Here is a 27,195-nt window from a genome sequence, read left to right on the forward strand (position 1 = left end):
AATATTTATTGTACGAAGCATGAAAGTGGACTTTATGAAAAATTGGTGTGAAACCATTGATAGAGTTCAAAATGAGAGAACAGCAAATACAGTGGAACCCCTCTAATCCGTCACCTTTGGGACTGAGTGTATGTTCGGAACGCAGAAAAGGTCAGATTATCATAAAATACAGATAATTACTGATTTACACTAAAATAAACAATCTCTTAACTCAGAAATGATTGTATTATTCTCTACAGTAAACACAAACGAAGAATAAGCACTAAAATAGACTCGACTCGAAACTCGAAGCGAATTCGAGTCGAGTCAAAGGTAATATTCTCGAGAAGAGTTCCGAGCCGACCCACTGTTTTAAGGTTTAGTTTCGAGTCGAGTCGAGTTTTATAAATGGCTCGCTCGTTTTAACTCGTTTTGAAATCATTGCCTGATTAGACTGGAAAGCGAAAGCTTTGAGAAATGTGAGCAGGAATGTGGAATAGTTTTAGTGTTGCTCACGAGATGGGACACTGCTCGCATCTCGCCTCGATTAACAAGATGGCAATGGGATTTTTATAACGAGATAGCCTCAAATGTCGTGAGCACCAATATAAATATATACTGTAGTTCTTATCACCAAGGTTGAGACCTGTACGGCCGGACTTTTGAGCCCAAGCAGAAGCCCGGTTCAACTGGGCGAACAGCTCGAGTCGGCTCGGTTGAGATGAGCCATCAGCTCGGTTGTTTTGTCTCGAGCCGGCTCGGTTGGGTGAGCTGTTGGCTCAGCTCTATAGTGAATGAGCTGTGAACCGAGCCGCCCTTGCGTTACAATCCTAAACCCGGGCCAAACAGTTTTGAACATGTTTGGCCGGCGCCCTCTAACGTTCAACAATTTTGGCTCGAGCCGGATACTTGCTCCTCCGGAACTCAAACCCAGTACCTGGTGAACGACTTCTCGACTCCTAGACTTCACGACTATCGAGGTCAGCAGTCAACTAGTTTTTACTGCACAAACCGCCTAACTTTCATGCTTATACACGGTATTGCTATAATAATAATAATAATAATAATAATAATAATAATAATAATAATAATAATAGATCTAATAATAATAATAATAATAACAAGTTGTAGTATTGTAGTAAGTATCATTGATAATAATTATAATGTCTATGTAGGGCGGATAAGAGGAGTTCTGCTGTAAAGAAGATTAGCTAACGAAATGGTAAAATAGGGGAAGAAGACCAAAACTGTAAAAGAAAGGAAAAGGGATAATTACGTGACAACGAAGAGATTAGCGAAAAAGTTTAATGCATGAGGATTACTCAATTTGGCCTACTTTCCTGTCAATAATAGTAAATAAATGTTGAGGACAATCGATTATAGGTTGAAAGTAGTAACAAATACTCGTACTTTGTAGTAGTCCTTAGCATTGCACTGTTGAAGAAGTGCAAGCAAAAAATCGAAAATTGTCAAGCATAGGATTGACAATTGAAATCATCGAATCTCTGCGATTAAATATTTCAGCAAGGAAGGAGAGTATTTCTTTCTTATAGTTTCCGGTCACCAATCTGGAATCAAATAGGCCAGTTCATTCTTGAAGTATTGGAGAAAATAAAGATAAGGTGCTAACGATTACAGATTTCTACTAAAAATGCTTATGACATGCCTATCCTTTTCCACTTGAATAACATTAAGCAGTCTTCGACACTAAATACTGGTTATATTATCAGAATTTCCGTATGGTTATTTCTATCTTGAACCAACTAACTGTATGCCCTATGGAACCCGGAGGTTCGATGCCGCTTTCACAAAAGCTGGTCATTGATTTCTGTCCTTAGCCAACTGGATCTAGTTTCTACTTTGTATTCCTACTTTTGCGAGATTCATCATACTATTGTCCTCGCGCCAAGGTCTTCCTAATGGTCGTTTTCCGATGGAATTTCTAGTTAAAACTTTGAAAGCTTTCCTACTTTCTTCCATTCCGGCTACATGATCTGCCCACCTAATGCAATTAAACCATGAATTAATTTAACTAAACCTTTGGTTAAATTATGAATACTTCCAGTAATGCTTACCACAGAATGGACTCTGTTCTCTTGTGACGAGGTATAGAGGTCCACGTCCACGACTTTCTTTTGGGTCTTGACCTATGATTCCGCAAGCGTCTTGGTAACAGTTGAAGCATTCACCATGCACAAAATCTCTATCAAAATCTCGTAATCCAGGACAAGGAAAGCCAAGGAATTGGCATTCGGAATTTAGAGATTCTATGTAAATATCCCATGCTCTTGTATGGCTACAAATTCTGCTTTGGTTATGGTCTGGAAAATAATAAAAACACATAGATTAGAAAATAATAAGATTGGTAAATTGTGGAATAAATGTAATGTTGAAAATTAAAACTTTTGTAAAAAAATAATAATAATAATAATAATAATCGGATATTCAATTTTTAAAATCCTTCCAGGATCCATCATCTTTCGTCCAAATGCAAGGTGATCTTATCTTAAGTATTACACGCTTTTCGCTTACATATACAATTCTGTTTACCAAATAACATGTTCTTAAATTGTACAATCAGCGACAATAGTTCTTTCTGTTTGATGAAATTAGTTTCGTAATGAACTTCAGAATGGAAGGTCAATTTGAGTACAGTTGTCTATAAATTAAAAAGAATGTAATTTTCTTTATGTTTCAGCCATACCATCGTTCTAACGTTCCAGACATACCACCGTTATTCCCAAAATAAATTTAACCATGGAAGGAACTTTTGTCTCTGATTGTACGACTTTCGTAGCCCAATGATCCAAATGATAAGAACTGTAAGATAAATTCACGGGAAATTAGCCTCTTAATTTTCTGTTTTGCTTTTGTAATTAGATACCCCTAGAGAAGATACCATAACATAGGGTGACCAGATAGTCTGTTTTCAAGATGTTTGTATCCTTTTTGAGAAAGTTGTCTAGTGTCACAAGAAAAATGCAAACGACACCAGTGGCGGATCTAGAAGGTAAAAACTGGGAGGGCGAACCATAACCCAAGCTATGATAGGTATATCATGAGTTTAGTACAGACTTCCAAAAAATATATATAAATGATAGCTTAACTTATTCTTGTAGCTTAAAAAGCTGGGGGGGGGGGCTTAGGCCTCCCAGCCCCGGGCTAGATCCGCCACTGAACGAGAGATTAATAATAATAATAATAATAATAATAATAATAATAATAATAATAATAATAATAATAATAATAATAATAATAATAATAATAATAATAAGCGTTTCGTTTTTAGCTCGTAGTTACGTAATATCACAAAGTGTCATTTTAAACACAATTCTTGAATTGACTTCTACAGGTTTTTCTTTTTTGCTTTTCTTTCTTTCTTTCTTTCTTTTTTAAAAAAGAGAAATCAACCCTTCTACAAATAATGCAGTAATCAAGAAATATAGCATTCAAGTCATAATCCAAGATCCTAATCCTGGTTGCTATTATGATAAATGCAGAAGGATAATGTAAAAATTAAAATTATAGTAAGGTTAAATTATAAAAATTAGAGACTTCTCCTTCACTGGGATGAATAGTGACATAATTATACATAGATAGATTGTCAAATTATATTATTTTACATTTGGAAAGGCACATTTAAAATTCAAGCTCCTTATTCATATAAGCTTATCCTCATCTCTCACTTAACACAAACCAATAGACTGTTGATGAAAGGATTTGCATACTTTGTTTCCGATTAATTTCAATCGCACAAGGAGTCTTAAGTCTTATACGGCCGCATGCACCAAAGAAAGGAAAATGAGCATTTATGTAAACGAGTTCAAAATTGAACTTTTCAACTTGAACATAGTTCAAGGAATTGTGTTGCACCATTGAAAATCTGAGTGCAATATTGTAGACTAACCAAGATCAACGAAGTTAAATCCCGAAAATCGGGCGATAAAAGTTAAATCTAGTTCACCCACCACTTGATCGAAGCTTAACGGTAAACGTCATTCAACAATTGAATTTTAACGGTAAACGTCATTCAAGACTTGAACTTTAACGGTAAACGTCTTTCAATAGTTGAATTTTAACGGTAAAGGTCGTTCAACAATTGAATTCCGTTGGTGCATATGGCCAAAAGTGTAATAATAAATACATTTACTAAAAATCAGGGCATTTTTTTAAAATTTATACTGAAATCTATACTTTTTAAAGATTCAGGAAGCTCATCCCCTTATTGTTTACGATTTTAAGGCAAGAAATATGAAAAATGCACACCCAGTTTAATAAAAAATGTAGATATTTTACGAAAGTTACCATTGAAAATTGTTTTGTTATTAGTTTAAATACTTAATCTATACAAAAGTTGTGCTAGAAACTTGATAAAGTGTTGCTTTACAAAAAAAATTCTGAGCATAGAACTTACTAAGAGCTTGAAGCGTTCCTGCTAGTGTTTGTGGATCATTACACCCAGGTTGCGCTTTACCACCATTGGGGAAGTAATCCACGTGTCCAATAGGTTGTCGAACTCCAAGTCTTCCGTTAGCCACAAACCCAGCATCTGAATGAATGATCTCCACAAAATCAGCATCAGTTTTATCGATTCCTCGAGTAGGAAGACGGTTGTTGTTTTGGAACAAAGGTCCACCAGGATCTACGCCTAAAGAAAATAAAATTTCGATTTATTAATTTACATATTGAATAAAATTCCAGATACAGTTACGAGGAGTGATCGGAAAGTAAGGTTACCAAGCGTGCAGTGAAACGAGTATATATTATTTCATACAACCAATACAGCCAACAATTATTACATACATTAGGTTACTTTTCAACATAGTTTTTATATCGGTTAAGGCACTTGTCGTATCGTAGGATGAATTTGAAGATTTCCTGCTGGTAAAAGTCCTATCCTTGCATGTTCAGTCACGTTGTCAAGCAGTGTTTCACTTCTTCGTCTGAAGCAAAGCGACGGCTTCCTAGGTGTTACTTCAAGTGCGGGAACAGGTGCCGATCCCAATTCTGCCAACAGATGTCGTAACATGATCCTCCTGTTGTCTTGAATCATCTCCTTCACGCGAGCTGTACTCAAATTTTTTAATGCCGTGCTGAGTCGGCCACTGTATTGCTCGTCGGTGACGTTTTCTCTACCAGCCACAAAGTTTCGACACGATTCTATAACATGATGACGAGACATTACATTCTCTCCGTAAACCACTATCAGCTGCCGGTGAATTTCAGCCGTGGTTACATGTTTCGTACACAGAAATCGAATAACTGAGCGGACTTCATGACAAAAGTTCTCCAAACGAGTCGTCATTTGTGTTTACGTACAACCAGCGCTTTTGATGGCTGGTTGCTGAAACTCTGCACAGTTGCCAACTCCATGCATTACAATTACCACCCAGTACTGAAATCCTCTATAACAGACGAAACTCCAATAATATCGGCCTTGTAACCTTATTTTTTGATCCTTCCTCGTATAAGTACCGTTTTATTGCTTACAATAAAAAGAACAAATAGCAAAAGAAAAGAAATCGAGGAGGGCTATGCAATGTACGAGGGTGATTCAACTTATTTCTTACACAGATATATTTGGTCTAGGAATTAATTCGTGCGGTTGGTACGCACACATTGAAGCTGTAGTACAAACACAAAATACATAAATACCTTAAGAAAAATATTGTCCATCGCTAGCCACCACTTTCGCCCATCTGTCAGGCAATGTACGGATTCCGTGGCGAAAGAAGTCCTCATCCTTGGAAGCGATCCAGTCAGAGACCCATGTTTCGATATCTTCTGAAGAAGTAAACCGCTGTCCAATCAAATTGTTGTTCATGCAATCGAACAAGTAGTAGTCCGAAGGAGCAACGTCTGGTGAATACGGCGGGTGGGGTAAAACTTCCCATCCGACATTTTCTAAATAGGTTTTGATCGGTTTTGCGACATGTGGGCGAGCGTTATCATGTTGAACAATAAGTTTATCATGTCTGTTCTCCCATTCTGGTCGTGTTCTGGCCAGAGCTTGCTTCAAACGCATTAATTGTCGTCGATAACGTTCTCCATTCATAGTTTCACCCGGTTGCAGCAGCTCATAGTACATCACACCTTTCATATCCCACCATATGCACAGCATAACCTTTGCACAGTGAATATCTCGTTTTGGTTGTGATGGACCTGGTTCACCTGGTTTCACCCAGGCCTTTTTTCGTTTAGGGTTCTCGTAATGCATCCACTTCTCATCACTCGTAATAATTCGATGCAGAAACCCCTTTCTGCTCTGTCGTTGAAGCAGCAATTCGCAAATGGTTTCTCGTCTTTCAACGTCTCTGTCTTTCAATTCATGTGGAACCCAATGTGACATCTTTTGAATCATTCCCATGGCTTTCAAGCGTTTGGAGACTGTTGTTTGATCAACGCCTAATGCTGCTGCAAGTTGTTCCTGCGTTTGACACGAATCCTGCTCGAGCAATGCTGTCAATTCTTCGTCTTGAAATTTTTTTGGCTGTCCAGCTCGCTCTTGGTCTGCCAAGCCGAAATCACCACTTCTAAACCGTGCAAACCACTTCTGACACGTTCGCTCAGCTAAAGCATGGTCACCATACACTTCCACCAAAATACGATGACTTTCAGTCGCACTATTCTGCATGTTAAAGTAATGCAGCAGGACACCCCGCAAAAACACTTTATCAGGCACAAATTGCGCCATGTTCACTTAACTACAAACTGGTGTTGTTGACGCTTTAATCCACTGCCCTATACTACGAACGATACGCGATGACAGGGGTTTGCAACACATGTGTGGATACACGGAACTGTGGAACGCTCCGTTCGTTGCGCCATCTCTTGTCCACCCGCACGAATTAATTCCTAGACCAAATACTTTTACACAGCACCAGGATGCTGGTACACCTTTCCAACATAGAATCATGCTTGTTCATCGCTTTGTTTTAACGATACACCAACGTATCAGTGTCAACATACAAGAAATCTGCGTCAAATTCTTGAAGCCACAATAACGGTTAGTTGTATTTTAGTTCCATTTGTGAATACCCCATCACCTAGGTGCTCCTTCAATGCACTATGGAACGCAGGTGCTTCCGTGCTCCATCACAAGTAGTGATGATACGTGATTCCAAGACCATCCGATCCGTTTGTTGCTAATCTTGCACGTCATTCATGCCGTTATCGAACCAGCACATAAAACCCATGCATGTTTCCGTAACATGACAATACCAGCGTGCACCTTAACAACTTATGCTAAATTTCTGCAGATGGGGTGCTCTTTAGAGACAAAAATCTGTGGTATGCAACGGATGTGCGACAAAGCAGTAGCCTGGCGGAAAATTTTAAGATAATGAGGAATATAACCCACGCCAGAGGTCTTGTAATTTTCTTTTGTGTCACTCTCGCAGTTGTTGAAAATTCATTACATTTTGGAATTGAACAATACAGTGCTTAGTCAGCTACACAGATGTAATGTGGCTTTAGAAAGAATTCAGCTACCCAATTTTACAATACTATATCGAGAGTGTACGGTCGATGTGGTGTTTTATTTATTTATTTTGAGTGTAACGTCACACGATTATGCACCAAGACTAAGTGAGATGGTAATGGTCAGATGTAGGCAAGTGCAATGAGGAAAGTGAAAGGGAACGGGAAAACCCTGAGAACCCCTCCACACACACACACACACACATGATGTTTGTCCACCACGAAGTCAATTTCGCACAGGCTGGGATCGAACCAGGAACCAGAGTTGAGCGCTCCACCACTGGGGCCCCGTTCTGGTGCTAGGGGAGGTCTTAATTTTCAGTGTGATGAATTATCAGGAGGGGACATTCTGTGTACTCTGATTCGAGAAGATCTAGTGTAATGCATCAGTGCAGCGTGACTTTTATGCTAAAGTTAAAAGTGCCATACCACAAAAGAATAACTTTCTTAAGCGATATAGACGATTCGAAGGAACACATTATCAATGTATGCACCACCATCACCCATCACTACGAAAAATCAGACATTCGTCCTCTGCTCATTAGCATTGCAATTTGTCCACAAATAATGCAGCACCGATCTCCAATTCGTGATTTTTCATGGTTTGTTAAAAAAAAAAAAAAAAAAAAAACTTTCGTAGGTTTCTGGTATTCGTGAGGACAAAATGTCGAACTCCCTGCTTGTGACTTATATCTGAAAAAATGTCTACCCAGATAGGCCTTCTGTGAGTAGTAATTTTGTTTCTTTTTATTCACGCTCATGATTCAAAAGTTTCTGATAGGCCAAAGTTCAAATTGCGCGATTTTCAACCTCTATAAATATTTTAATTAAAAAACCTATAAATAAATAAAATTAACTCCTTACTAATGCTCTCAGCTCGAATTTTCTGCAAATATAGTTACACCAATGTCTTGCTTGGCTTTGTCAGGTGGTTTGATAAAATGAACCAATACAAATCACCGGTTAAAAGTTTGTATGCACCAAGTCGAAACTGGTATAGGAATTTTTTTCTGTCATTTATTTATGTATAAGTGTGGAAACACTTTCAGATCTTCCACATAGAGGAGTATTTTCTTCCTGATAAGATCGTTAGGCGTAATAGGAATTGGCATTTCACCTAAAATGGCGGATGAAATTTTTATCTGCGATTGACAGCTGATAAAGTGTTAGGCGAAATGGGAATTAGGCCAAATGACGAATAAATCATTTGTCATTGTTAATCGTAAAGAAAATTAATTTTCTTCTATGTAAAATATCAAATGAATTGATTTTGCATTTACATTAGCTGTTTGTGGTGCGAAATGAATTAATGATTTGTATGGCAAAATTCGATTTTCCTGAATAGAATCACTTCTTTGAACAAATCAGTCTGATAATTAGAGGTACATTTCTAGTAATATATAGGCTTATATGCAGGGCCGGATTTAGGATGGTGCAAACGTGCACGTGCACCCTCCCTTCGCTGTAAATGTACACTCTCTAAAATGAGAAGCTAGCAGTGAAAATACAAACACTTTCCGAAATTTTCTGCCATCAGGTTTCGATTTGGGGCTCAAAAGAAAACAGGGAGGCCCAGGTTCGATTCCCGGCGGGAGCTCATGTGGTTCGGATTCCACGTTAATCAGTAGGTCCACGTCTCGTATAGCCTCGCTGCTGAACGGGACGTTAAACTCAAAAAATCAACTCAATCAATCAATCAAAAGAAAACAGAACTTTGCAAAAGCAATGGCTTAAGTCAATTTTCAGAAGGTTGGGATTCACCAAGGAAAACAATACAATATTTGTCAAGTAGGGGAAAAAACAGTTAAACCAGGAGGAGAGAAGAACATTTTTTTCCTGCATAACACTTACTACCCTCTTTAAAGTACTTACCTCCGTTCTATGCATTAGCGTTGTCAGGGGTAAAGAATATTGTCACATGTCACTTTGAATAGTTTCAATGTGATTGGTTATTTTGGTAGTAATTGGTGCACCCTCCCTCAGACAATCCTGGATCCGGCCCTGTATATATATGTAACGTTGTATTAAAAATAGTATACCTGTTATATGTCCAATTTTAACATTTTTGGCCAAAAGAGCTTCAGCAGCAAATCCAGCTAGTTGTGCTCCAAGACTGCATCCAACTAAATGCACTTCTTTGGGCGATGCTCCAAGATCAATCATCTCCATAACTAGCATCATTATTTGATTAGCCACAACTTCTGCATTGGTTATAGCTCGTAGGTAGCTTTGGGTTGCCACAGCCTTTTCCCAATTTACAATAATAACGTTGTAGTCACCCTGTAAAAGAAATGGAAAATAATTTTTCGGGTTCAAATGCAAGAATTCGAAAATATAAAAGGAAAATATTATTTTCTTGGGGGGGAAGGGAGATGAAATTTTTCCCACGGAGTTTTTGCTTGGAAATGTTGGATTAAAAAAAAAAAAAAAAAAAAAAAAAAAACAAACAAACGAATATTCCAATTTTAGTAGAGAGACAGCAGGAAGTTCTCACTTTCTTTTCCTGTTTATAACACTAAAAGAAAAACATTTAATTATAGTATTTTGAAGAAAACATTCTGAACAAATTAAAGAATCAAAGAAAGTCGGTCATTTGATAGGAAAGAAGGATATAAAATAGGTGACTGCAGTGATTTCTAGTTCCAACGAATTTTTTGTTTGTAAAACTATTAGAAATAAGTTCGACGTCAAAATTGTTTTACTACTACTACTACTACTACTACTACTACTACCAATAATAATAATAATAATAATAATCATAATCATAATAGTAGGAGTAGTAGTGTTAGCAGTAACTGACCTGAAGATGTATATATTAGATTTCGTGAAACAAAATTATTTACATTTTACGAATAAATTAAAATTTCATTATATATTACATTTTTTGAAGAACATTAAAATTGGAGTGGCAGGAAGTCTGAAACGTTAACTACAAGTTCCTTACTTCAAACATTTTGACATGATAAACTTTAAAGAAAAAAGAAATTTTGTTATTGTTGTGTAAAGCGAAATCCTTAAATCAATTGTTGTGTATAGGGAAATCCTTGAATATTTGTATATAGCGAATTCCTTGAGTAATCGTTGTGAATAACGAAATCCTTGAGTAATTATTGTGTATAACAAAATCCTTGAATAATTGTTGTATATAACAAAATCCTAGAATAATTGTTGTATATATCGAAATCCTTGAATAATTGTGTATAGTGAAATCCTTGAATAATTGTTGTGTATAGCGAAACCCTTGAATAATCGTTGTGAATAACGAAATTCTTGAATAATTGTTGTGTTTAACAAAATCCTTGAATAATTGTTGTATATAACAAAATCCTAGAATAATTGTTGTATATATCGAAATCCTTGAGTAATTGTGTATAGTTAACTCCTTGAATAATTGTTGTGCATAACGAAATCCTTGAATAATTGTTGTGTATAACAAAATCCTTGAATAATTGTTGTATATAACAAAATCCTAGAATAATTGTTGTATATATCGAAATCCTTGAATAATTGTGTATAGTGAAATCCTTGAATAATTGTTGTGTATAGCGAAACCCTTGAATAATCGTTGTGAATAACGAAATTCTTGAATAATTGTTGTGTTTAACAAAATCCTTGAATAATTGTTGTATATATCGAAATTCTTGAGTAATTGTGTATAGTGAAATCCTTGAATAATTATGTATAAAGAAATCTTTGAATAAATGCAGTTATAGCGAAATTCTTGAATACTTGTTGTGTATAGCGAATCCTTGAATAATACCGGTCAACATTGAAAATGTTTATTAAAATGAATTTAGTCACAAATTGTTAAATCAAGTCCCACAAACACGAAATGAGCAATGAAATGGTACCGTTAGCTCTTGGTTTCAAGAATCAGCCAATTTTAGTGAGTAATGGGTGTGTTTTCAGGCAATTGTGAAGACCTTGTTATTAATAGGTACTGCTACAACACTGCTCATCAGACTATCATGGTTAATACGTCATTCTCGATAGAATAATGTATGCTTTTGAATTCTACATCGACCGTGCCGCTATCACGCACAAGAAAAGGGAAATTTAAGAAAATCGGAAAATTTCCTTTTTTTAAAAAAAAGGTCCCTTTCTGGACGTTTGGGGCCCTCTTGAGTGACTCTTGGGAGAGCACGAAGCACTGACACGTTGGCATATTGGGAATGTTCCTGCGAAAAACCATTCCAATATCGAATATGGTGACATCATTATTCTTATTCTAGTTTGCAAGTAAAAAATAATGTTTTAAGTATACTAAAATGTACTAAATTGACAACGACACAAATTGTATTTATAATGATGGTTTTCTTGTTTCCATCCACGTATCTATGTTAAAGGGTGATGAGTGATCAAAAAGAGCAACATGCATTATCAATGTATCAGCAGTCCAATCAATTTATGTTATGTGTGTCTTGAAGTAACATTTGCAAAGCAGAAATGTACATTGACTCCGCTTGTGGGAACAGCATTTTTTTAAAAACTATTTTGGTGTGACAGTAGGGGCCATTACAAGCTACAGGTACCTCATATATGCTGCAGAAGTTGCTGCTTGGATCTGTATGCATGGTTAGAAAACAAGGTCATTTAGTGAAGTTTGGCATTCCGATGGTGTGGAGAGGGCCAACCAATCGTTTCAACGACTGTTTTTGTTTGGTACCGCCAATTAGACATGGAGGGCCTTATGCAGAGTCGTTTCGACGTCTGATTAACACTATACTACGAGGATGACTAACGGATGGTTATCAAAATTGTATTCAGAATAAATGATTAGGACGTAGTATATGACGAAGTTAATCACATGTGACTAATTAATCTAGAGCAGAGGCTAATCTTTTACCCACGGTTTAGCGTTTGACACAACATTTCATATTTCGTATTTCATGTATTTTCATTTTTACAGACTACGCATGCGCTGATCTATTTTTCCGTAGTTGCCACATTTATTTTTCTCACCCGATGCATTGGGGTTATATCAGTTAATCATACCCAAATCACCATTTTAGTTGTACTCAAATAGACTCTGAATGCCAAAAAGTGATCCTTCGTTAGTAAAGAGTTAGTATGCTTACTAACCAGTCTGTGACTAACCCTTGATTAATGAATCCTCTCTGAATAACGCCCGGAGTGTCCAGAAAGAAGAAAGGATATATATATATATATATATAATACAATACCCCAAAATCCTGTCAGTTCCCAGATCGATCTCTCAAGGCAAAGATCTCCCTGTACCTAGTCCACCAAACGAATAGAGTGTTCAAGACGAAGAAGACACAGATGACATGGAGACAGCACAAGGGCCCTCATACGGAAATTGTGCCGCACAGTGCAACACTGAAGGACCCATGCCTACTTTCACACACTGAACTTAATGATTTCATTCGTGATCTTTAGGTGCCTAAAATAAAAGCTGGGCTTGCTTCATCAATACTCACATCATCTTGTAATAAGTTCCATTCCTTAAAAGTGTTAATAAATAGGAATCGTCAAAAGCAGTCTGATATTTCACAAAGCAGGATACCCTGTATTTTGTCATGATATACCGGTAATTGGTTTGATGAAGAAATTTCATTTTAAATACAAACCACAGGAGTGGAGATAGTTCATAGACAGCTCTTAGTATGAAAGCTGTCCTGTTCCACAATTCCAATTATCTTCCATTAGTGCCTATTGGATATACTATCTATACGCCGGAAACATATCAAAACACGAAAGAAATATTCACAGCAGTTCAGTACAATATTCATTATTGGCAGTTATGCAGAGTCATCGCTATTGTGTTAGGGTTGCAATTGGATTTTCACGAAATACCGCTCTTTTGTTTGTGAATGGGAAAGTCGGGACAGGTCTTCCCATTACATCAGAAGGATGTGGCCTCCAAGAAGGAATTTCCGGCCTGGTGAAAAGAATATACAACATCCCTCTTTAGTTCCTACTAAGAACATCCTCCTGCCTCCGTTACATATCAAACAGGGGTCAATGAAACAGTTTGTAAAGGCATTGAATACGTAATACGCATGGTAATACGTATTATGTAATACATAAAGTATTGACATTCAATGCTACATTACAACAGCTGTTTTTCAAAAACAGTAGCTAATAAAAGAAATGTGAGGTCAGATTTGTTTTTCTTGCCCCACAATTACGGTAAAACCTATCAATTTGGCCACCTCTCTAAGTTGGCCATCTGCTTATCTTGGCCTGGTTCGCCTTGAACCTGCTGTTTCCAATAAGACATTCGTTACTTATTACTCTGTAAGTTGGCCACCTGTCTATCTTGGAAGTTGGCCACATTGAAGCAATGTTTACAATATGATGATAATGATAAATTTACCTGCTTATCTTGGCCACGCAAAATATCGTTGTGTTATTTTTCTTAACTCTTCCGTACGTGAGAGGTAGATGTTCTGTATTTGTGACTGGAGATAAAGAAGCATGTGTTGCCACAATTTGTTCTTGAAGGTCAATAGATAGAACCCTACCTTAATAAAGGGGGTGCTGAAGGAAGATGTGAATAAGAGAAAACTCGTACGGGAATTCAGGAAATTGTTGAACGTATTTATTTAACCTGATTGTTTTCGTAAAACAATTAGTTATATCGGCTTCTTTCATCAGTGGAGAGCTTTAGTAATTCCGGAAAATTCTCCAGGTTAAAGCTAACCATCTCAATTGTCAACTATTGGTACCTGACGGTTCTCGAAAGGTAGCGGAGGTTCTGAGATATGAATTCTCTCAACATATATTTTCAGAAAGATTTTCTCAAAATATATTTTGCTCAGAGGGTAACACTTGTAGATCATTAACAAGAGGTAGTTAACTACATATATAATTATGATTACTCTATATACATTATTTGAGAGTAGCTGTTCTGCCATTGCTTATTAAAATTTTACAATCAAATAATACTAGAAGTCCTATTCTAAAAAATACACCAATCACATTTATTTTGTGTAAGTTGCCCACCTGTTTAAGTTGGCCACTTTTCAATGGAACCGATGGTGGCCAACATATACGGGTTTCACTGTAGTAATAATCAATTATTTTGGGAAAGGAAACAATCAACAAGTCTTTTTTTGTTGTCCAGTGTAATTGTTGTGTATAGCGAAATCCTTGAATAATTGCATAAATGGATATGTACGGAGTTTGGGGGTGGTTGGTGGACAAGGAAACTATATATATATATATATAATGTAAACAATACGAGTTTTAATTAAGCATGATTTTAACTTATAACGTACAGCATGCTGAAGGCTTTGGCAGAATAATTAGTCTATATTAACCCGAATTCAATTTGAAACACAGTAAAACCGTAATATTAAAATTCCAATTAATTTTAAAGAAAAGAAAACACTTTCGCATGTAAATCATTGAACTTAGAAAACAAATATTTGGCGTATTGAAACAATTAAAGTGCGTACGCAATCAATAACGTTAATTTCTGAACATAACTAACTCTATGGCCTATGGAACCCGGAGGTTCAATGCCGCGTTCACAAAAGCTCTCCACTGACTTCTATCCTTAGCTAATTGGATCCAGTTTCTACTTTGTATTCCTATCTCTGCGAGATTCATCTTAATATTGTCCTCCCATCTGCGCCTAGGGTTCCTAATGGTCGTTTTCCGATGGGTCTTCCAGTCAAGACTTTGAAAGCGTATAATTTCTGAACATACCTTTTGAAAATGAAAAAGAAGTTCATCTTGTTATAACAAGACTAGGTATGCAGATGATATGATTATTATAGCTAGAATGGAAGCAGAACTACAGCAGATGATTGACAAAATAGTTGACACTGGAAAACTATTCGAAATGGAAATCAGCATAGAAAACTCGAAAGTCTTGAGAATAATCCGCGGAAACGAGTCCTTACAGATCAAAATACAACACACAGGACTTAAAGAGGTCGATAATTTGAAGTGCCCGGGAAGTACTTTGAAGAAAGACGCTTACTACACCAAAGAGATCAGGTCAACAATTGCATAGTCAAAGAGGCATTCAACAAGAAAAGACCACACTTAACTAGACGGCTTAATATTGGACTAACGCAATATTCGACTGTGTCGTTCAGAAACTTGGACATTAGGGAAGTTAGAGAAGAAATACAGGGTTATTCAAAAAGAAAGAACAGATTTCAAACATTTATTTCTTCCAAACTACAAAAGATGACATGATGACATGACAACTACATGATTCGAACGTTAGTTGATTAAGAAAAGTTAACAATTTAAACAGCCCGGATAGAAGTTCCAATCACGGCCGCATTGGCGCTGTTGTTTGTTGTTGTTTGTCTGTAGTGAAATGGCGGCGTCACCACAGGAGAAGTCTTTTTGTGTGCTACAAATGGCAAAACTTTAGTCCATTGTTGCAGTTCAGCGAGCATTTCGCCGTCAATTTAATAAACAACCGCCGCATCATAAGCAAATTTAACAGTGGCATCGAAAATTCGTAGAAGATGGTTGTATCTGCAAAGGAAAATGCACGGGAAGTCCACGCACATCGAACGAGAATATCGAGCGTATTCGTACACTCCGTGTGATTTTTGTCTATGGGGTTACGTAAAAGACCGTGTTTTTATCCTCCTTATGACCGACACTCTTGAAGGTCTACGACATCGAATTGTTGAAGCTGATTCGTGTGTGGCAATAAATGAGTCACCGTTTTGACATTTGTATATTGAATGCACACCATAATTACTAACAATAAATTGTAAACTTTTCTTAATCAAGTAACGTTCAAATCATGTTTCTATCTTTTGTAGTTTGGAACAAATAAATGTTTGAAATCTGTTCTTTCTTTTTGAATAAATCTGTATTTAGAGGGCTTCGAAATGTGATGTTGGAGGAAGATGGAGAAGATAAGCTGGACAGAGAGAGTAACAAATAAAGATGTTTTGAAACGGATAGGAGAGAAGAGGACGCTTTTAGCCAGCATTCTTCGTAGGAAGACCCATTGGATTGGACACATCTGTTAATAAATTGTCTTATTCATGCTGTCATAGAAGGAAAGATGGAAGAAAAGCGAAGAATAGGAAATACAACACAAAAGATCGATGATTTGAAAAATAGAAGAAGATATTGGGTTTTAAAAGAGGAAGCTGAAGACCGAGAAACGTTGAATCAACATTTCCAGACCCAAACCTTAAGAGGCCTCATCTCGGCGAAATTAAAATACCGCTAATTTTACAGTAATTATGTGATATCTTCAAGTAGATAAAAGATAATAGAAATGTGGAACAAGAGCTCCCTAGACAACGTCATTTTACATGAGATACCGTTATCATGACTCACTTATCTGCTTTCGATTTCGAGTCATTTTGAATATTGGCATTTATTTTCGCGTTTCTAAACAGCTGAAAACGGAAAGCCACTAGGTGACTTGTGATAACGGTACCTCACTCAAAATAATATTGCTTAGGGCGCTCTTGTTCCACTTTTCAATTATCTTTTATCTATTTGAATATATCCCATAATTACTGTAATATTAGCGGTATTTTAATTTTGCCGGAATGAGAGCTCTTAAATAAATAAATTTTAAAAAAACCCTCATTAGTCTCAAGACCTGCGGAAAGGCAGAAGACGTAATAATAATAATAATAATAATAATACATGAAATAATAGTACAATATATGTTTACATAAGACATAATATGTACAATACCTTCGTGAGGAATGCATTCTTGTTAGCAATAGGTCGTTTCAGCTTGCCACTTCCTCTGAAACCGTGAATAATGAATTTGGTTGGTTTCTTCGGATCATAGTTGGACTTTGTCAGTTCTTCTGGACTATCAAATGGCAATCGTTGAGGCTCATCAGGGTTGGATCTTGTATAGAGCAGAAAATCAGTATCCAAGGCTTCGAAATGGTCAAATAAGCCTCGATTTCTGGACAAGTTTCTTGATACAGGAACACATCCTATATCGTCTGGAAAGAAAGAAAGAAAATAACACGCCTTAATAGAAGTGTTTACGAGATAGCCATATTTAAAAATTATTTATATTCAAGGGCGCCCATCAGGAGGCAAGGTGGGGCGCTCGCCTCCCCCCTAGAGGAAACTACTTCAGAGTATCGAAAATCCAATAGAATTTTTACATTAGTTACAGCAAAATTTGAAACTATTTTTGAAATGTCGCTTATACTTGTCCTCCCTTGGAAATCACAACATGGGCGCCCTTGTTTATATCGAGCTTTCTTTTATATTTCTTTTATTTTTGGTCACTAACTGTCTCCATTCTCGTTATTTGTCAAGTATTCCTCTTGACAAATATATTTTAAATCAATTAAATATCTTTATAAGAACCTGCGGTGGGTAAATAGTCCTACTTTTCAAACTGGTATGTGAATATTAGCAGTTATGAATTCAGGGGTACATTTCTCCCCTCCCCCGCCCGAAGCTACCAAATACCCCACGGGCACGGGTGGGCTTACTGTGTCCGTTCCCTTCAAAACTTCGTAAATCGACATATATTTGTACACTTTCTTGATAAAACTATAGTTATTCAGCAGGGACTCGATTGATGCAGTATAGAAAGTTGATCTTAGACTTCATTTGTACTCTTTATCATAGGAACTATGTAGTTCTATCTTTTCTTATGAGAATATTGGGAGCATTACTTAAAACTCATCATATTTTCTAGTGCAGAATAACATAGATTCAATACTGTACTATATAGGGGAGCAGGTAAAAGCTCCCACACTCAAAAAATGTTAAAACGCCCACACAAACGGTCATAACCCCCACACAAATGGACAAATCTCCCAAATCCACGAACGGTCATAACTCCCACAACCAAAACTCCCACAATCAGAAAATGTCAAAACGCCTACACAATCGGTCATAACTCCCACACAAATGGACAAATCTCCCAAATGCACGAACGTTCAAAACTTCCGCAGCCAAAACTTCCACACAGGTAAGCGGCCATAACCCCGAACGATCATAACTCCCACACAAATGGACAAAACTCCCACACAAATGGACAAAACTCCCACACAAATAGGCAATACTCCCACACATAGCTACGGTCACAATCCCCACATAAATGGACAAAACTCCCACACAAATGGACAAAACTCCCACACGCAGAAATTGTAACAACAGCCACACAAATGGACAAAACCCCCACACAATCGAACAAATGACCCACACTTTGAAATGATCCTGGTTGCACGCTGAAATAATTTAGAAAAGTCCAAAAAATGCTTATGATCCAAAGTGGAGAAGGTGATAAGTTGACAAATCCCCTTGTACTTCTTTTCATTATTGTGTGAAACTTACAAGACGTGCAAATATGATCATTTCAAAGTGTGGGAGATTTGTCCGATTGTGTGGGAGTTTTGTCCATTTATGTGGCGGTTGCGACAATTTCTGCGTGTGGGAATTTTGTCCATTTATGTGGGGATTGTGGCCGTTGCTATATGTGGGTGTTTTGTTCATTTTTGTGGGAGTTATGGCCGATACTGTAAGCATTTTGACATTTCTTGTGTGTTGGGGTTTTGGCTGTGGGAGTTATGACCGTTCGTGCATTTGGGAGATTTGTTTGTTTATGTGGGAGTTATGACCGATTGAGTGGGCATTTTGACATTTCTTGATTGTGGGGGTTTTTGCTGTGGGAGTTTTGACCGTTCATGCTTTTGGGAGATTTGTCCATTTCTGTGGGAGCTATGACCACTTGTGTGGGCGTTTTGACATTTCTTCAGTGTGGGAGTTTTGACCTAGACCCCTCTGTAGGCGTAGTGTCTTGTGATATTGGAACTGACATATTTTGAACCAGTCTTGGGAAGTAACGTAACGCAAGTAACGCGTTACTTGTAACGCGTTACTTTTTAAGTAACGTTTCCTAGTAACGCGTTACATTTTTTCCAAAGTAACTGTAACGGTAACGCGTTACAAATTTTTAAGTAACGCACCTAGTTTGCGTTACTTTTTTCGCGTTACATTTCGGATGAGTAACTACAATATATGTATGTTTTTTTTCGGAAACAAATATTTCTTTCCTGTAAGTGAATTTCTCAGAATGGAATAATGGAACATGAACGATGTCAGTAACCGACAATTCCTGCTCTGTTCGCCTTTTCCCGTTTCGCCTTATGACCTCTAGCAATGGGATTTGCATGTAAAACCTGTTATCACTTTTCATCTTAATGCAAGGCGGAACGGGAAATCTCGATGTGCATTTTCCTGTTTCGCCTTACGAACTTTACGTTGGTAGGCTTTCATAGATACAATTTGATTTGTTTATTTACATAAGAAAAAAAATGCCACTTGCTGTTTTTGGAAGATGAGGACAGCCTCAGGGAAATTACATGTACTGATTGCAAGCACCTGGAATATTATGTCTTAGATTTTGGCAACTCCAAATCAATACGTTCAGTGAGTGAACTACGAGTGGAATGGTACTAGTAATCTATTTTACTTTGAATGGTGTTGTTTTTATAAAGATGGAGAACGAAAATATTTTTTCGTTCGAACATTTGAAAGAATACTTTTTCTTAAAAGCTGAAGATGATGGTAAACAGCAGTGGCGTACTTAGGGGTGGGGCTTCCGGGCTTAAGCCCACCCAAAATCTTACTATAGTAAAGTATATAAAATATCTTGCAGAATTTTCACATTTTCAGGCAAAACCCCCTTCCCCCGAAAGTTAGCAAAGCCCCACCGAAACAAAATCGTAAACACGCCACTGCTGAACAGAATTTAAAAGTAAAGTGGTGCCGCTGCGGGAAATATTTATCAACAACTAGGGTGCCAAAATTAACGACATTCAGTAAGGGTTTAATATGAATAAACTGTGTTCTGATGAGCAGACATACTTTATTGATGTAATATTGATCGTATGTAATATTAGGGTTCTTTTAGATCAGTTTGCGTATCCTAAAGTCCCGTTGATTATAGACTTTGGAACAACTAGATTTAAAAAGCATGTATCGATTTTAGAGTTATTGGCAAATTTTGATTCACCCCCAGTTCATCTATTCTCATTTTCTTAGTTGTAATGTAATGTCTCTCTATATTCTGTATTTTTAATTTTACATAGCAACATTGTTATTATTATATAATTAGTTTAGCAGAATAATAATAAGCAACCAGTTTTTCTAACGCATAGGGATGGGCACGAGTCAAGCTAAAACTCGACTCGAATCCAAGTCGAGTTTCGAGTCGAGTCAAAAGTAATATTCTCGAGTCGAGTTCCGAGCCGATTCACTGTTTTTGGCGTCGAGTTTCGTGTCGAGTCGAGTTTGATAAATATCTTGCTATGGCTCGCTCGTTTTAACTCGTTTTGAAATCTCAGCCTGATTACACTGGAAAGCGAAAGCCATGAGAAATACTTTTAGTGTAAGTAATATGAAGTAATAGCTTCAGTAATATGAAATACTTTTAGTGTTGTTCACGAGAGGGGACACTGCTCGCATCTCGTCTCGTATCGATAGCAAGAAAACAAGAGATTTTTTTATAGCAAGCTTAGCTCGGCTCGGCTTAACTAAGCCGATGGCTCGAGCCGGCTCGCTTGGGGTGAACCATCGGTCGAGCTGGCTTGGTTGGGATAAGCCATCTGCTCGGTTCGATTCAACTGAGCAAAGGGCTCTAGCCAACTCGGTTGGGTGAGTTGTTGGCTCTGCTCACTTCCCGGTTTGAGTCGATAGTGAAGGAGCTGTGAACCGATCCGCTCGAGTCGTTGACAATTCTAAACCCGAGCCGAGCAGTTTTGAAGATATTTGGCTAGTGCCCTATAACTTTTAACAACGTTTGGCTCGAACCCGAATATTCAACCTAGACCCTCACCCAAATTCAGAAGCTCGTGAACAATGTCCTTGACTCCTAGACTTCACGACTACCGAGGTTGGCAATCAACTACTTTTTAGTATTCATATATAAACCGCCTATCTTTCATGTTTATACCCAGTGTTGTTATAATAATAATAATAATAATAATAATAATAATAATAATAATAATAATAATAATAATAATAATAATGAGAAGAAGGAGAAGTTGTAGTAGTAGTAGTACCATTTATAATAATTATATTGTCTATGTAAGATACTTGAAGAGAGTACTCGAAACTATACACTAGATTTGGCTCGACTCGACTCGAAACTCGACCCAATTTCGAGTCGAGTTGGAGAAATTTTTCAGGCCGAGTTCTCGGGTCGAGCTCAAATATGTCTGTTTCTAGTCGAATCGAGTTTCAAAGAAAACTTGCTCGAATTCACTCGTATCCATCCCTACGAGTAACGGAGTATGGCATTTTAGTCAATGTTATATTACATTAAAATGTTCATGTAGTGGTCAAGTAAAAATTTGTCCTTGTATTTACATAAGTCGATTCAGAACGTGCTATAATAATAATAATAATAATAATAATAATAATAATAATAATAATAATAATAATAATAATAATAATAATAATAATAATAATAATAATAATAATAATAATAATAGCGGTAGTAATTGCAGTACGGAAAACTGAAGTAATAAGATTTTTTCACATATTCAAAGTTTCGGACCTAAAAGTAACGCGTTAGTAACGCGTTACTTTCGAAGTAAAGTAACGGTTACTTTTTGGAGGCAAGTAACGCGTTACTAACGCGTTACATTTTAAGACAAAATAAAGTAACTTGTAACGCGTTACATTTTTACAAGTAACTTACCCAACACTGTTTTGAACTCCTCTCAACAAAAATTTCCGGGTTCGCACGGAGCATATCTTAAATAGCACTCAATGAGGGTTATCAGTACTTTTGCAGTACTACCTTCACCCCCATCCCCCCGTTTACTGAACTGTACTTTCCTTCCAGGAAAAATGTTATCAAATCATCACTGACTGAAGGGCTCTTCACATTATTCACTTTGACATTTACGGGACATCATGTAGCTATCATTTCGACGCGGGACTGCATTTACTTCCGACGTTTCTCCAGGTATGTATTTTACAGAGGCTGGGTGGATTCTTGACCATATCGGTCCCGGCGTCCCCCACAGGGGACATAAAATATGACGACACTATATTATTTCTTTACAACTTTAAAATTAGACTGGCAACATTGAAAACTGTTTACAAGGGATGATCATAGATGGATCATCCCTTGTAAGTAGTTTTCAATGTTGCCAGTCTGATTTTTAAAGATGTAAAGAAATAAAATTATCGTCATATTTTATGTCCCCTGTGGGGGACGCCGGGACCGACATGGTTAAGCTTCTTTGAAACAAGCTATACATGGAATGAAATCACACCCCTACTTAGAAATAAACCCAAGCATTTGAATGGCATGTAGACATTTTATCGAGTATCTCAAGCGTGGTACTGAAAGCACAATGACTCTAGATACAAATTACTATAGTGTCAAGTCCTATGAAGCGTTCCTGGAGCGCATGATGCCCAACGTGTAGCTCGCGATATATGAGTCGATGTGCAAGACGTGAGCGATAGCCCGCGGTGGTTTGTGCCATACTGTCTGCATACGCGGTCGGCCTTAGCTTTAGAGAAACCTAGGCCAAGGGAGTCGTCAAGGACCCTTCGCTGATTGCATGACACAATATTAAAAGGTAAAAGTATCGAGGACAGAAAATCGCCTGTCAAAATATTCACAAGCAAGTATAGAATTATTGTCTGTTTAGAAATCGCATCACATTACAGGCAGGTGCTCAACACAAATGATGCTATCTCAATCAATAATAACAGAGTAATACTTGATTTTTAACCACTTTTTTTAAAACAAAAATTGCTTTTGCTTGCCATGAGTTATAAATTCATGTTGAATGTTGCTATAATAAATTGCATTGCATTGTGATACTGGTTGTGTGTGTAAAGGGAAAAGCACGGGCGACCGCGTGTTTCGGAGGAAATCGTGGAGTGTGTGAGACAGAACTTCGTGTGGAGCCTACAAAAATCAGCCATTGGTGCAAGCCGTGAACTGGGCCAGATCTCACGCCATGTGATGTCTTCCTATGGTATTAATACCTTTAATACCAACAACACTCCAAGAAGTGCAGGAACGCATCACTGCTGCTGTGACGGACATTGACAAAAAAACTGCTGATGAACATATGGACGGAACTGGTTTAGTGTTTGGATGTGTGCTGGGTGACCAAGGGCGAACACATTGAACATTTGTAGTACCGGTATATACCAGAAACTTAGTGAGTGTGTCCAGTGCCGGATTTACGTATAAGCTAAACAAGCTATAGCTTAGGGCCCCACGATCTTGGGGGCCCCAAAAATTAAAGAAAAATGTAATGCAAATTTTCAAAATATTAGAAAAGCAATAAATAAAGTAAAATCTACATATAGCTACGATGCTTTCTTTGTGTAAGCCCCTATGATGTAAGTAATGGGGCTTCTTCTGATAGCCTGCTTCCTAAAATATCACTAGTTTCTTCATTTCTGTATATAGGGTCCAACGTTCATCTGGACTCATAAAGGGGCCCATTACCTTCAGTAGTTTAGGGCCTCATCAAATCTCAACCCAGCTCTGAGTGTGTCTATCTTTTCCAATATCACCCTTCTTTGTATGTCGTATTCTTCCCATTAAACACTGCTTTGAAACCCGATGAATCATTGAGGCTAACCCTGTATATACAAAACATAAAATTTATAAAACGAAAAGCTGATAGGAGAGAGTTTACCAAATTAAAAAAAAAAACACTAACGTTTATACTGTGGTGGGGTACCTCAGACCCCTACTTTACATTAGATTTTGCCCTTAAAAATCAAGGACACTATATCATACAGGTTCAGCTGAACTCATGAGATCGGGCTCAAAGTAGGTACTATGGTATACTTTGACCTGCTATGCAGGCATATTTAATATTATATTGTGCAGATTTACGATTCCCTGGTTAAGGGTGGCTGAATTTTGCGCCATATTTTCGAGAACAAAACACCCTTACATCAATCTGATACAATTTAAATAAGACTTGGGATAGTTTTAGGACTTCACGTACTATAAAATCATTTGAAATTTTACAGTGCAGGGTTATAGTTCTTGAGTTATGGGTGAAGAAAAAAAAACATCATAGTTTCAAAAACGAAAATTCACAAATGTGTTAATTATTAAATCGGTATCATATTTACCATAATGGTAGACGTTAACCCGGTATATAAGCCTAGGCAATGTCATATTACGAAGGCTGACCGTTACCGAGTTACGAGCTGTCGAATTTTGCATCATATTTTCGAAAGAAAAACCCATACACAAAGCTCATCCGATCCATATCAAGCTTGGCATGATGGTAGAATTCCACAAGTGAGAGAAATATTATTGTGCAAGCTTAGAGTTCATGAGTTATGATTGGTCAACTTTCGCGTCCTGTATTCCAAAACAAAAATCTATACACCGAACTCACCTTATTGGGATCAAAGTAGCATAGTGGTAGACAGGTAGAGGGGGTGGGTCCTGGGGGTCCGGACCTTCCCTCGAAATTTAAAATTTTGTGTAAATTTAGCCTAATTTTAGGGGCAATTTTGGGAATTTTAATATAAAATACCCTCATATTGAATTTGGACCCCTTCCGAAATAAATTCATGCGTACGCTACTGGTAGTAGACAGGCCCGTATCCAGGGGGGTCTAGGGAGGGCCGGCCCCCCAAATTTTTGCTGGCCCCCTAAAATTTTTACGGTAGGCTTACAAATGAATTATAATATGGTGATGATGAATTATATAACTTTGGTTGGATCGGCTCCCCCTAACTTCAGCCGGGCCCCCCTACATTTTTGGGCTAGCTACGGGCCTGGTGGTAGACCTTTGTTTTTTAGCTTGTGATCAGTGGCGTATTTAAGGAAGGTTCCTGGCTTAAGCCCCCCCCCCCACGAAATCTTACTATATTAAAGTAAATGAAATATCTTGCGGAGCTTTCACATTTTCAGGAATAAAGTTTGCAAAGCCCCAAGAAACAAAATCGTAAATACGACACTGCTTGTGATATATTACGTTGCATAGGCTTTGGACTTCCGAGTTATATACATCGACTTTCTAAATCATTGGACAAAGAAAAATATACTTAAAAACGTTTCGAAAGCACTCAAGGGACAATTTTGGATATCAAAAAACACGATCTTTTAGTAGAACGATCCTTACGATAATGCATATTTCACTTGTTGTTCATATTAATCAGTAGCACACTTTACATAGGGCGAACTGGTCAACTGGCTGGGGGCCCGAGTATCGAAGGGCACCGAGCTTCAGTATAATATTCTAGATTTCGTTTAAACATTTATAAACAACAAAACATACGTCATTAAATAAAATTCCCAAACTTAAAGAACTTCTAATAATCAGAGTGATTGCAATTCTATTAGCAGCCCATCTGCACGACATCAAAACATACATCAATAATAAAATATTTCCACTATTCTCGCTTAATAATGTATTAGAGAGTGCCGTTGCTCTTCAATTCATTATGTAGTATTTCTGTAGATCAGTTTCCACTAGGAAAGTGATCTGTGACATCATTATTTCACATTTTTTTAAAAACATATTCCGAGGAAGCTTCGAAGTTTAGTCAGAGCATTAGAACTAGCTCGGGAGAGTAATACTCCCGGAAGTATGAACTAAATACACGGTTCTGATTGGCTGGAGTTATCTGTTTCTTGCCACGTAGCATACATACAGCTGTTGTCGGTCTTCGTGGCTGAGCGTGCTTGTGCTACAAGCTAGTAACAAAAATCGCTTCTGGCGTGGGTTCAAACCCAGCCACGGAGTTTTTCTTTACTTGTTTTTAAATTTTCGTAACTTTTTTCATTAAAATAAGATGAAAATAATCTCAAAAAAGTGATTTACTTACTTTTATGAAGACGACTAGTAGTAGTAGTAGTAGTAGTAGTAGTAGTAGTAGTAGTAGTAGTAGTAGTAGTAGTAGTAGTAGTAGTAGTAGTAGTAGTAGTAGTAGTAGTAGTAGTAGTAGTAGTAGTAGTAGTAGTAGTAGTAGTAGTAGTAGTAGTAGTAGTAGTAGTAGTAGTAGTAGTAGTAGTAGTAGTAAGAAGATGAGTAGGAGGGACACGCTAGAAGCCCCGAAGGGCTCGTTGTGTTAAACCTTGACCCCTTGACCCCAATGATATAAATTTTGTGACCAACTTAAAACAGCTGGCTAGTGTGGCTCGCGAGAAACTTACTTCCAGGAGTATTACCCTCCCGAGAGTGTTGTAGAGCATTCAACTGTCGAAGTTTCTGGTATAGAATTAAGAAAAGAAGTATCAAAAACCGAACGGCAGAATTACGTCAAAATTATCTGAACTTTGTATAGTGTATGTGCCTCCTGAGTGTGTAATATTATTAACAAGCTCTGGGCACATTACTTTGTCAATTTTTATAACCTGCACCTTGTTTAGTTGAGTGTCTCAAACACTGGCTAGTGAAAGAAAGACAAAATTGCGAATGTGAATTATGTTTACTAGGTAAGGGGTATTTGTATAATATTATATTGACTGCTATTGTCATAATCTTTTCTGATTTTCCCATCTATCTTACAAATCTTTTTCTTGGCTGGATAGCTCATCACGCTTGACCCTAGACATAGGAGCTAAATACGCGGTTCTGATTGGTTGGAGTTATCCGTTTCTTTCCACATATCATACATATAGCACAAATCAAACTCCAAATAGTGTCGGTCTTCATAGTCGTGTGTGTTAGCGAGTGGGCTCATAATGAAAATCGCTTTTGGCGTGGGTTTAAACCCATCCCAAGGAAAGTTTTATTTCTTCTTCTTTTTTTTTTTTTTTTTTTTAATTTTCGTAACACTTTT

General features: G+C 37.3%; 1 protein-coding gene across 1 annotated transcript in view; it reads right to left on the reverse strand.

Moving 5' to 3' along the window:
• LOC145672952 (lipase member H-like) overlaps nucleotides 1-27,195 on the reverse strand; it is a 69,333-nt gene that overhangs the window by 17,371 nt on the left and 24,767 nt on the right. Inside the window, exons 3-6 of the mRNA XM_081742203.1 lie at nucleotides 17,119-17,381; nucleotides 9,498-9,738; nucleotides 4,394-4,627; nucleotides 2,055-2,300 (exon numbers count right to left, since the gene is read on the reverse strand). Of these exons, the coding sequence (XP_081598329.1) occupies nucleotides 2,055-2,300; nucleotides 4,394-4,627; nucleotides 9,498-9,738; nucleotides 17,119-17,381 (984 nt within the window). The remainder of the gene's footprint in view (nucleotides 1-2,054; nucleotides 2,301-4,393; nucleotides 4,628-9,497; nucleotides 9,739-17,118; nucleotides 17,382-27,195) is intronic.

Source organism: Thermobia domestica, chromosome 16, assembly GCF_964235325.1.
Source record: "Thermobia domestica chromosome 16, izTheDome1.hap1.1, whole genome shotgun sequence".
NCBI classification, from domain to species: Eukaryota; Metazoa; Arthropoda; class Insecta; order Zygentoma; family Lepismatidae; genus Thermobia; species Thermobia domestica.